Consider the following 12,988-nt stretch of genomic DNA (forward strand, 5'->3'; position numbering starts at 1 on the left):
TGGGGCTGCGCTCTGGACACGTGCCGTCTCTGTGCCACACCATGCCGCACACGTTATATAAACACCCAGCAACACCATTTTAAAACGGTAAGTCTGACACTCAACTTGATCTCGGAGGTGCAACAGCTCACGCGCACGACCTGAACTGTGGCACAATTGGTTTACAGCAGTCAGCATTTTCCCCGACGTGTGTGCACCAGAACGAAGAATCACATCACGGAAAATTTGCGATTATATAAGGTGTTTTCCAGGATCTATTTCTTTCTTTATTTTCTTGGTTTTGTTTTTTTCTCCACCCCGCCCCCCCACCCACCCTAAGGCTTGGAATTTTTTTAATGCAGGAAAGAAAAACGTTACCACAAAAAAAGCGAGTTATTTTCAACTCCAGGATGAGTAAAGCCGATGTGTAAGAATTGTTCTCTCTGACTTCTGCATTATTGATGTTCTTAGAGGTCTAATGTGAGCCTAAGACCGACAAGACTTTTGCTTATGAGTCTGATCCCCATGGAGATCATTTAGCATCATGCTAAGAAAATCTGTATCTGGCCCTGACCCTGCAGAAACCCCATAAATTATGTGGACAGTCAAACAGGGAAACCAGACGAGGAAAAACACAGTTTGAAGCATTGTATCTGGCCATCGCTCTCTCTTTACCGCTAACGCTGTGCTAGGATGGGCATCATGTAGGTGCTTTATGTGGGTATCCTCAGTTCATTCCGGAACAGCCCAACTACTTGGGTGATCGCGTACTCTACAATTTTTAAGGTAAGGAAACGGCGGCCCAGAGAGGTTAAGTAACTCGGCCAAGGTCACACAGCCGTCAGCCCAAACCCAAGCAGGAGCTTCTCCGTAACCATCCTACAGAACAGCACTGGGTGGCCAGGGGAACTGGGAAATCACCAGTCGTGGTGAGTTCCTCACTCACCAACCTTTCCCAGTCGGGGAGAGGAAAATGTTATAGAATGCCTACATTACCCTGCATTGCTCTGGGCAGTGAAAATACGGCAGTGAAGAAAGCTATTGCTCTCAGGGAGTTCACATTCCGAGGTGGGGGGTGGGGAGAAAATTAAACCACCGTAGTATTTAGCATTTTGTATACAGTATTTTATTTTAGTATTTAGTATATAGTATTTTGGGTTGATAATTGACCTGACACCCAGCACAGGGTGAGGACAGGAGGCTAGTGTGTCCAGGGAAGGAATCTGCTGTAGAGTGATATTTAGCAGAGACCAGAAGGAACAGTGTTCCGGGCAGAGGAATCAGTCTGTGCAAAGGCCCTGTGTCAGAGCCTGAGGTGGGGCTTGAACCCATGAACCATGAGATCATGACCTGAGCCGAAGTCGGACGCTCAACCGACTGAGCCACCCAGGAGTCCCGGTGTGCCTGTCCTCGAGTGACGTATGACCTTCTGTCCCCTGAAGAAGCCACCTTATTCTCCCTACATACCTGGGTCTGTTTGAGATTGACCTTGTGATCCATTGTCCTATCGTAACCCACCCCCCCAACTTGGCTGTTCTCAGTGTTGCTGGGACAAGTAGGGACAAGGCGGGCAGTTCACAGCCCCCTTGCAGGGCACTGTGGGGACTTGAAATCCTCACTGGGTAAGGTGGGAGCCATGGAAGGTTCTGAGCTAGGGTGACAAGAACCAATTCATGTCTCTCCAAAGCGGGCTGGAAGCAGGAGCCCAGCCGGCGGAGTGAAACAGGGGACACCCCCACCTGGACTGGCTCCACACAGTGGAGTTCACGTGGAGGCCAGGGTGCTTCCTGGAGCATGAGAAGGGGCCAGGATGAACAACTAAGGCAGCCAGACTCTGTCTCAAGTCTGTTCCCCTGGGATTGCCTCGCCCAGGGCTCCAGATCGTGTCGTGGGCCACACGGCCAGCAATGCAGCAACGTGTAAGTTTCCCACAATACATTCCAGACATCCAAAGGTGGCTCTCCCCTCCCGCTTCAGGTGCAAAGGTCCCGGGGCAGGACTGTGGTTGGTCTGGCTTAGGTGCTACTCTAGACCAACGGTGGGAGCACTCCCAGGAGGGCTGCACAGTCTTCCAGGGGAAACACAGCAGGGCCAGATGGGGCAACAAGGCACAGGGTCGGAGGACCTGCCAGCTACTCCTAAGCATCCCCTCAAAGTGCGTGCATGTGTGGCGAACCCTGGTTTTGCTAGTGTGGTCATTTTAGCCCAACGGTAATTTTTGAAGGTCAGTTTCGGGAGAGAAATTGAAACACCTGACAGACACGTACGTTTCCAGAGCATATTTCTCGTGACAGATTTTCTACGAGTAACTTCCGAAGTGGTCTCGGTACAGAAACGCCAGAATAAAAGCAAAGGACAAGACAAAGAAGCCCCAGCGACTTGAGCTTTAGTTTAGCTGAAGCATGAAGCTGGGCCACAGCTGCAAGGAGCCCCTCCCCCACGGCCCCTTTCAGGTGACACCCGGCACGGTGAGTCGTCATGACTCCCTCACGCTCAGACTCGCAAAGTTATTTAATCCATATGGCAGCGTCTTTAAAAGGCCGCAGTGGTTAAGTCTATAGCTTCCCTCTTTCTGGCTCTCGTCTTCTCAAACCTGAGAGACTGAGCCAGGAGATGGCCGGATATCCCGCCAGAAGGCCCTCTGTTTTAACTGGGGACCGCCAGGGTCAATGCCACTGGTACGACTTTTATTTCTTACAAACTCACTTGGCTTTAATTTTGCTTTAAATCTTTATTTTTCAGAGAGAAAGAGAGAGAGACAGAGTGCGAGCAGGGGAGGGATGCAGAGAGAGGGAGGCACAGAATCCGAAGCAGGCTCCAGGCTCCGAGCTGTCAGCACGGAGCCCGACACGGGGCTCAAACTCACAGACCGCGAGATCATGACCTGAGCTGAAGTTGGAAGCTCAACTGACTGAGCCACCCAGGCGCCCCGAACTCACTTGTCTTTAAATGACACGCAACACTACATCCTTTCTGAGCAGGACCCAGGGGCTCCCTGCTTCAGGTGTCTCTTTCTTGTGCAGCACCCTGGGGACACCCCCCCTCCCCCCGGCCCCCGTAGCCAAGGAACCAGGGTTTCACCTTTACTGGAGAGACCACAGGATCCTGCGGAGTAGGGGACAGAGGACCCGAGGAAGCGGAGGGTTTCCGGCACTGTCCCATCTGGAAACATTCGCTTGCGTAATCAATATGGGTGCGTGAGCTCGTTTAAAAATACAATCTGATTCAAATGTGACAACTTGGCGGCCGGTCAGTTACAGCGGGAGACGTCCCTTGTTTATTCTTCTGTGGGAAAACAGGTGTCTTGGGCTGCCACTAGGGGTCACTGCAGGCCCACGGATGCGGCCTTGACGCCCGGGACCACAGTTCAGCATCACTGTCCTCTCTGGCTGTACAACAGGGAATGTTCCAGAGAGTCCGGTCTCCAGGTCCTGCTTTTCAGCCTTTTTGATCCATTCGTGTCATAATGAAAACGTTGGTCCAGTGCCACGAATTTTACTGTTGTCGAGGAACAATTTCAACTGGTCTTTCAAACCTACCTCCAGCCCCACCCGCCATGCGTTCACTTACGGACTCAGCTGCCTACTGGCCACGAGTCGCTTTTGCAGACACCTGTCCCGCGAGGAGTTAAAAATCCGTGTACAGATAATTGATCGCATGCAGTCACAGTGGGTTATTCAACGTTGATCGAGTTAAGCGCCAAGCAGAGACCTTTTGGTGAAACAAAACAGTGGCATTTAAGAATCGTTACGGAGTTTTTAAAAAGACTTTTGTGATTGTGCAGGTGGGGGCACCTGGACCGGTGCCTCTCCCGCCCTGGACCGGTGCGTCCGTGGGGAGATATGGGGACACCAGCAGGTCTCCACTCTTCTATCATTAAAATCCCAGGCACATACGTCTACGTCATGGGGGACGGTTCACTTTCTGGAAGAAATTGGGGCATACACATGATTTACGAGGTGGATGTGGAGGAATTTTATTAGGAGGGAAAATCGAGTTCTAAGCCAGAAGCATTCCCAGCCCTATTATTTCCATTTGTTTGTTGCCCAAAGCACCTTAAATCTCTTCCGAATTAGGCCATTGAAAATGTCCTCCCATTTCAGCTTTGAAGCTGTTATGCGCTCACACGGGACCTCGGGTCTCTTTGACGTTGGCAAAATCCACAAACTGCCAGCAAAGCCTCTCCCTCCGTGGCCGCGCTGGCTCCCCCTGGGCAGGATCGGGTCCCTGCATGTCACCGTGTGGACAGGGCTGGGGAACCGTTTTCTCGGTAGCAATACTGAGATACCACTTACGTATGGCTCAGAGGTGCTTGCAATGAGTTTAGTCCTTCCCCGACAGAGGCGTCTGTAAGGTCACAGCCCAGCCGTCCACAGCCGTGAGAGACACTGGTTTTCAACGGCCTCGGGAAACCAAACCCTGTGGGTGCTCAGTTAGGAAAGCAAACACAGCCTTTTTCCATGTGTCCGTCTTATCGGATGGTTGGGGGGGGGGGCGCTAAACTCCAGTTTTCTCTCCTTCCTGAAGAGGTTCCGTCGTCCTCCTGCCTGTGTCTCCGGCCCGTACCCTTGACCTCACCTCCTCCCCCTCCTCCCCTGGCTCCCTCCGCTTCAGCCACAGGCTTCTCTCGGAGCCTCTGGCTTTGACGTACCTCGTGGCCTTTGCACCCGCTGTTCCCTCCAGCAGCGTGGTTATCACCCAGATCTGCACACGGGGTCCTTCGCGTCAGCAGGCCTTGCTTCCCAGGCCACCTCATCAGGGAAGCCTTGGCCGACCTCTCTCAAGGTAAACACGATCCTGCCTGAGTTTCTCCCAGGGTCTTTCTAAAAGTATCACGTTCCTTGTTTCCTGGTTCCCCGTCTGTCTGTCCCTGTGAGACCGTAGGCTCCGTGGTGGCTCCCTGTTGACTTGCTGGATCCACCGTGCCTGACCGATGACAGGCGTGTAATAAATATGCACGGCATGGAGTCAGGGGTCCCTGTACGTCCCTCTCCCCTGGGTAGCCGGCCCGTGAGGACCGCACCTCCCCTTAGGAAGCCTGTGCGCCTCGTGGGTGGAGGCCGTGGGATCTAACGTAGCAAACAGCTAGTGGCACCGTCAGGGGCTCCAGCGAGGGACAAGTGCACGGCACATCGAGGAGGTCCTTCCGCAGGGGGCTTCTCTCCGACCCCCACAGAATCCTCAGCCCTGACGGAGGAACCTGGCCTGGCCCGGCCAGGAGTACGAAGGCAGGATTTATTCGAGGGGGTACAGCATCCAACTCCAAAGAAGTCAAAGAAGACCGTTTAGGGTCTGCACGGATCCCCGACTCAGGAAATTAAGGCAAACGGGGCACGGTACTCCTGGCCTTTAGGAAAGAGGCTGTTCCTTAAGGTCACCTGGCGATGGCGGGGGCTGCTTGGGAGGCCGGCATGCTGGGTTCTCAACAGTTGCTTATGGAGCCCAAGGAGACGAGTAAGGGAGGGCCGAGTGGGGAGAGTAAAGGACACTGTCATATTAGTAAGGCAACCAGGAAGGATCCGGAAGTGCAGTGACTTAACACAGTGACAACCGTGGCTGCTGCTGGGTGTCTTGTGAGGCTTGGCAGGTGTTCTGGCCCCCACGGGCCTGCGGGGCTGGCGGACAGGGACTCACGACCCCGTAGCAGCTGCACCTGCTCAAACGCATGGTCTCCTGGAGCCTCCTGGTGGGGGAGGTACGGAGTGAAGCACCACGGGGGGCTTTTCGCTGCCTCATCTCGGAAGAGACCCTCACCACTTCCGCTCATATTCCATCCGTCACCTTCCCCGGGGACCGAGAGGCACAGTCATCCCTGCGTCCCGAAGGACAGAGTGACAGGTACTGGCCAACAGCGGTCACGCCATCCTCAAGGCCACCTCCTGGAGTAATCTTGCTGGAGTCATGCTCTCCCCCGCCCCCCGGCTCCCCGAGAGGCACATGGGTGCTCCCGACGGCGAATTCCAAATCACAATTCTGTCCCCACTCTTAAAACGAGATAAGCCGTTTCCGGCCTATTTCCTGGCTGTTGCACACGTTTGGGAAGATTGAGGGGGAAAACAAAGGGATCCAAAAAGCCTTGCCTGCACCTGAAGGACGGATGGATCCGGCGGCTCACGTCCAGTGTCTCCCACACACACTCCTCCCTGCGTTCCCAGGTCGTGTTGCAGAGAAAGATGATGTATACGCCTGCATCAGTGGTGATGTGGTTCTCCCCTTCAGGTCAGCCCATTCCTCAAAAACTTACCTCAGTTGATTTGAAAAAGGAAACCTGCCACTAAGTAAAGATATTAACAATCGAAACAAAAAGAAAGCCGCATTAATGCACTCTGGCTAGCTAGCGTCACTCCAGGCAGAAAGAGGTTTCCTCTGTTTTAAAAGAAGCAAGGGCATTTGCAAATGTGAAACAATTGTTGCAGGCTTGAGCCTCTCTGCTGGATGCATCTGGGAGGACTGGGGGAGAACTGTCAGTTAAACACGGCCCCATCTTGTAGGACCTAACAGCACCTTCTTTACCACCAGTGGTCCAGTTCCCTTCCACATGGGGATTCCAGCAGACTCCTTTCCACCTTTACCAGCTGGTACCCCTTTAAAAAATTTTTTTTAAGTTTATTTATTTATTTTCAGAGAGAGAGCATGAGTAGGAGAGGAGTGGGGGGGGAGAGGGAGAGGGGGGAGAGGGACAGGGGGGAGGGGGAGAGGGGGGAGAGGGAGAGGGGGGAGAGGGAGAGAGAGAGAGAGAGAGAGAGAGAGAGAGAGAGAATCCCAAGCAGGATCCATGTTGTCAAAGCTGGTACCACTTGAAATTGCCTCAAAGAATGTTTTGTTTCCTTGAAAGACGAGGGCCCAAACTGCCTCATGTAAAAGCATAATCCGCACGGCAGGAACAATTAGTACTATTTAATTACTGACAAAATTAGGCTTACAAATTGATTTATGGCCCTGCGGATGAAACCCACAGTCTTGCAGGAAAGCAGATTTCTTACAATTAATTGGAGAGAAACAAGGCAGGCGCTCTGATGGGGAGGTGGTCCCGGAGGCATCGGGACCTGGCGGGCCTGGTGCGCTTCTGGAGGCTTCGGAAGGCTCGGCTTCCCTACAACTAGCCGGGCTAATTACCCAAAGAAGATTAGATGTGTTAGCTGCAACAGCATCCCCGAGAAGCGGTTCTTACATCTTATTGTAGCCACTGACCAGGTTTCTGGAGTTTTGGCTTCCCAAAAAGCGTCCGCACCGAAGAGTAGAAAAAACTTGGCCAACTCTGCATGATGGGGAAATAGTTTCACATTTTGGGCCAGAGCCTTCAGCCACGTTTTATCCTAAGGACACAGAGAAATCTTTTGCAATGAACCCCCCCTCCCCGTCCCCACCCCATAAAGGAGCATCTGATGATTGCAATTCTGGAAGAAATAAAAACAACTTACTTTGATTTCAGAATAGAAGATGGTTGTTTTTAATAAAGAACGGGGACTATTAATTCTAGTCTACACATTGGGGAAATGCTCAAAAGATAGACTTTGTTTCCCATCAAAACCGACTCTGGCCACCGGGAATCGGCATTTAGTGCGGACTCTGGCTTTGCCATGAGGAGGCCAGGTGGGCAGGGGTTAGCCCTCAGTTTCCCCATCTTGGAGGTGAATATCGTGAGCTGGGCCAGGGGTTCTGGGACCAGCTGTGTCAGCTTCACCTGAAGCCCCTTTTAGGAATACCACCCAGACCTGCCGAATCAGAGGCTCCTGGGGTGGGCTCGTCGGCAGCATTTTTAACAAGCTTCAAGTGATGGGGACGCTTCCCCAAGTTTCAGACTGCTGAAATACACAACCTCTTACATTCTTTGCTGCATTAACTCTTTACCATGCTGTAGGAGACCCAGAGACGAGCAGCAGAAGTTTAAGAAACAGACGAAAGAAAAACAGAAAGACAGACGTTCCGAGAAACGCAGACACGGTCCTGGGGAGACAAGCACCCGCCTGTCTGATCTTCCCTGAAACTTCGAAAGCTAAAAACCCTGAAACCTTTGGCATATTTTCACAACCACGGCACCGAGAATCAAAACATCTGCTCTGTTAGCCGGATGATAAAGACCCGTTTTCACCTACTAGGTAAATTCGCCTCATTTGATTTGGGTGTTGTTGTTTTGCAGTATTTTCAAAATATTCAGAATGCTTTCTCTGTCTCTGATTTTGATCCGGTTAATTCAAAGGGTCACATGGAGCGCAGGGGTCCTTGGACTGAACTCAGAGGATGATGCTTAGTGATCTCGGTTTCAGGGCTGTCTTAATTAGGGATCCAGGAAGGTATAAACCTAGAACCTTGTGCCTGATATGCTCAAGGCCACGTTGGCCCTCAGCCGATCAATTCCCAGTTCCAGTTGGCCCGGGGGGAAGGGGTTAGTGGGGGGGGGGGGGTGGTGGTCAAGATGGAATCCCTTCAGGGTCCCTGACTTGGTGGTCATTCCAGCACCGGGGGCCGGGGGCTGGATGGCTTGTCGGAGGCCCTCCTCCTCAGAGGTAGTCGGGGATGCCCGGGGCGGGCCGAGGGACCCTCTGTGGCGACCTTCGCGTCCACTGGCCGGCGGAGCGCACGAGGTACCCCCCAGGCCGGAGGGCTGGCCCTTCGCTGGAGGTTTGGGGACGCAGGGGAGGCAGATGGCCGTCTCGCCACCTGTTGGGGGGGTTGGGAGGCCGGCTCGGGGCGCTCCGGGCGGGCGGGGTTTCCAGCCGCCTCCGGCAGCCCCTCCCAGCCGCACCCGCGGGGAGGAGGGGGGGGGGACGGCGAGGGCGGGGCGAGCGGGCGGCCCCGGGGTTGGGGTGGGGGGGAGAGGTGGGCCCTACTTCGCGGATTGGGGCTCACGGCTGTCACTCCGAAAGGGTGGGGCTTTTCAAAAACAGACAAATTCGGAAGGCGAAGCCCACCCCCCACCCCTCAACCTCCCAGGCGCGCAGGGCTCGGCGGCGCTCGGCTCCGCGCCGGCTGCGGTGTCGGCCGAGCGGGGCCACCGCGCGGGTCCCCGAGCCGGCGGCCGCTCCTCCGCGCGCCGGGGCCGCGTCTCCCGAGCCGGCCGTGCGCTCCGCGCGCCGGGGCCGCGGGCGGGGGCCGGAGCCGGGCGCGCGGGGGCGGCGCCGCCAAACTTCGGGCGCGGGCGGCATGGGGACCGTGCGCCCGCGCGCCCCGCGCCCCCCCGCGCGCCCGGCCAGCCCCCCGGGGGCCCCCGCGCCGCCGCCGCCGCCGCCGCCGCCGCAGCCCCGCCGCCCCGCCGCCCGCGCGCGCTAGCCGGCTCCCGCGCTCCCGAGGCGGCCCCCCTCGCCCGCCGAGCGGGAGGCCCGACCCCGCGCGGACCCGAGCGAGGCGCCCGGCGGGGGCGAGGGGTGGGGTTTGCGGCGCGCGCCGGCCTCGGGGGAGCCAGTCCGGAGCCGCGCGCGGTCGTCGCCCGGCCGGCCATGGGCTGGCGGGCGGAGGGCGCAGGGCCCCGCGGCTGCTCGCGCCCCTAGCCGCGCTCCCCCCCACCCCCACCCCCGGGGCCAACCCGGGCCCGGCGGCCGCTGGTCCGCGCCCCGACGGCGCCGGGAGCCGAGGAGCCGCGCTCGGGTCTCCGGGATGTGCCCTTCTGAGATGGGGACGCCGTGGCACCGCTGGTCCCCCGTGCTCATCAGCCTGGCCGCCCTGCTCTCCAAAGGTGAGCGCCGCCGCCGCCTCCGGCCCGGGACTAACTTTGCCGCGAGTGAGGGTGCGGGAGCGCGCGTGGCTGGGGTGGCCGGGACGGAGGGCGTGGGTGTCGTGTGCGCGTGTGCACGCGCGCCGGCGGCCCCTCTTGCTGCAGGTCCCTCCCGGGGGGACTTGGCCGCGAGGTCCCCGGGGAGACTGGCGACGGACGCCGGGAAAAATAGCCCTGCGTCGGGGGAGGGGGCCGCGGAGAAGCCGCAGAGGGGAGGGGAGGCGGGCCCTGCCGGGGGAGGGGGCTTGGAATGACCGGGAAGGGCCCCGGAGCGTGCACCTGGCGCGTTCCCTGCCGGCGCCGACCTGTGAGGAAAGCATTCCAGGGCCCTCCTGTGTACGGGAATGCATTCAGTGCGTGGCAGGCTGCCGAAAACGGGGCCCCGGAGTGACCCCACCGCCCCCAGGACCTCGGGGAGGGGTGTCCTGCGGGGTCGAGCCTCCCGCCCTCCGGGGCCGCGGGGCCGCGGGGCTGCGCCAGCGTCCGCACGGCCTCGCCGCGGAGTTCTGACCGCAACTTGTCAGCAGGGCCCCGACCCGAAGCCTTGAGTGCAGGCAGGGACCCCTGCCCCGTGTGCCCCCTTCCCCTGCAGTCAGCGCCCAGACCCGCATCCAGCAGCCGCTTTGGAGGCTCAGGGCGCTAATTCCTTGAAGGAGGAGTTAACGTGGTTCACGCAGGAGACGGTGGAAAGTACCAGCAATTCTTTTTCCTTATCGATCCGGACTCTGTGTTTTGTGAGCGGTTCCCTCCCAGCGCCTGCCTCCTGCAGGGAGTCATGTTAGGAGGAAAGTGGAGATTCGTAGCAGGCTCCAGTGGGTGCCCCCCAAGCCCCGTCGACAGATTTTTTTCTGAAAAGATTTTCGAGAGGAGAGCTCCGAAACTTCAAAGCCACTTGTCATGCACAGAGCCTTTTAATGACAGGAAATCTCTGCGAGCTCTTGCAGAATCGCGGAGGTGAGGAAGGCCGGGATCTGAGGCCAGACGAGGACCGTTCACTTGCTGTGGTCCAGGGAGGGGAGGGTCGCCCACCCCGCTCGCTCGCCGTCTTTTCAAGCGCTGTTGGAGCGGGTTCACGGCTCCTAATTAGGAGTTAGAGCCGTCCCGAGGACCGGGGCCTCCGGGATTTACGGCGCGCATGGGGAACCAAAGACAAGGTTGATGAATTCAGTGAATCCAACCCAGGCAGACGCGAGGTTAAAGAAAAAGAAAAAAAACAAAACCCAATTCACAGCAACAGCAGCGGTCTTGCATATGGCTGTGAGGCATATTTCTTTATTGGTTGTCACTTGATTTTCTGAAAGGAAGAGGCTTCTCTGTTTTTATGTTGTTAAGAAAGGTCCAGAATAGCTGGGTAAATATGACTTAACTCTCACGTTTCCTCGGGTATGTATGTAGCTCCGTTACCGATTTCTTTATGAGATTGGGCAGTGTTGGAGAAGACTGTATTTTCCCTGATGCCATCCAACTTTTTCAAGTGGAAACCCTGAAAAATGTCCTTAAAACAAGGGCCTGTGCGAGGTGGGGGTGGGGGGGGGGGAGTCTCAGCGTGTGAAATGATGCCATCAGCCCAGCATGTGGCATATTTTGTGTGTTGAATTTAGAGACCTTAACTCAGCCAAACTGTTCAGAAGTGAGTCAGTGCTGTGTGGATTTTCCTACAGCGGCAAGCACGGTGCTGAGCCCGAGGTCGGTTATTCGGTGATTTTTCCCAATGTACCGAAGAACAGGAAAAAGTGTGACCCCCCCCCCCCCCCCCCGCCATGCCATCATGTTATATAAAATTTCCTGGTGCGGATGTGATTTCTAAAGGCAGGGATGGCTCGTTCTGACCACCTGAAAGTTTTAGACCAGCTTGACATCGAATATGGACTCTGTTTTGAAGGATTTTAATTGGAAGCGAATGTAGGTCTGCACACGCACGGACACGTGCACGTAACCCAAAGTGCCCGGTGGGTCTGGGGCCGATGAAAAAACGGAGATTACTTCCAAATATTGAATATCTGCTTCAGCGTGTTGTAGCTTTTACTGTATCGCTCTCATTCTTTCCAAATATGAATCCTTGAATGAACAGAAATGCAGATTTTAATTCCAGGCTGATGTCCTAGAACCTCACGTAATTCGTGAGCAGGCGGGGATTGGTCACAGAGCAAACCCACTCTTCTATAGATTGAAAAGCAAGTAAAAATAAAGCTTCGTTGTTTGTACTCCTTTAAAAAAGTTTTTTTTTAATGTTTATTTTTGAGACAGAGAGAGAGAGAGAGAGAGACAGAGTGTGAGTGGGGGAGGGGCGAGAGAGAGGGAGACCCAGAATCCGAAGCAGGCTCCAGGCTCCGAGCTGTCAGCACAGAGCCCGATGTGGGGCTCGAACCCACGAAAAGTGAGGTCATGACCCGAGCCAAAGTCAGACGCTCAACCAGCTGAGCCACCCAGGCCCTCGGCTGTTTGTACTTCTATCCTGGGGACCTACAGATGATATCATGAGGTCAGTAAGTGACTGGCCACGTTGTCCTCTGGTCCCAGACTTCCCTGGAGAATGGTCTTCTGTCCGGTTGCCAGAGAGCTTGTGTCTTACGTGTAGGTCTAGTCCTGTTGGGAACTTGACGTGAACCAGGACTGTGTTTTTATACACTGCTGTTCATTTCTGGGGCGGGGGGGGGGCAGCGATATGGAAAGTGGGGGCTGACAAGACAAAGGAATGAGAACACGGGAGGTGGGCGGGGAGCGGGCACGTTTCCACGAACACAGGAAGGTCACCGCATCTAGGTTGCTTGTCGTGACCCGCACCTGCGTCCTCCAGGGTGGGTTCTCCTGTACGTGGCAGTGAGAAGCGGACCCTCGGCGACCCCGGGGGCTGGGAGAGGAGCCACTGCAGCGATGCAGGTCCCGTCTCAGGACCAGAGAGGGGTGTCGGAGGGGGGAGAACCCCCGCCTCCGTGGAGGGAGTGTCAGGAGAAATCCGGTACAGCCTTGGACCGGAAACAGCTCTGGTTTCCAGCCGCCCCTTGGCCAAGCCCGGACAAGGGGCTTGGCCGGGAGGCAGAACCATCCAGGAGGGAGCTGGCCGGTGCCCGTGTGAGAGGCGGAGACGTGGGGGGACTCTGCTGCTTACACGTCAGTGTTAAAGGGCTGGGGAACAGGGGGATCGTTAACTTTCATTTCCTCCAAATTAGAAAAGTTAAACAACAGATACGGTTTTGTAACAAATACTTACACGCAAAGCAAGGTAGAATTCCGAGTATGAGGATCTGTTTAATTGGTTCCATTTCGGTAGCCAAGAAAAAAATGAAAAACAAAACA

General features: G+C 56.1%; 1 protein-coding gene across 1 annotated transcript in view; it reads left to right on the forward strand.

Moving 5' to 3' along the window:
• The first annotated feature begins 9,573 nt into the window (after positions 1-9,573).
• Positions 9,574-12,988, forward strand: part of LOC122232714 (transmembrane protein 132D-like) — a 155,956-nt gene continuing 152,541 nt past the window's right edge. The window contains exon 1 of the mRNA XM_042962801.1: positions 9,574-9,652. Within this exon, the coding sequence (XP_042818735.1) occupies positions 9,574-9,652 (79 nt within the window). The remainder of the gene's footprint in view (positions 9,653-12,988) is intronic.

The sequence above is a fragment of the Panthera tigris genome, chromosome D3 (genome assembly GCF_018350195.1).
Source record: "Panthera tigris isolate Pti1 chromosome D3, P.tigris_Pti1_mat1.1, whole genome shotgun sequence".
NCBI classification, from domain to species: Eukaryota; Metazoa; Chordata; class Mammalia; order Carnivora; family Felidae; genus Panthera; species Panthera tigris.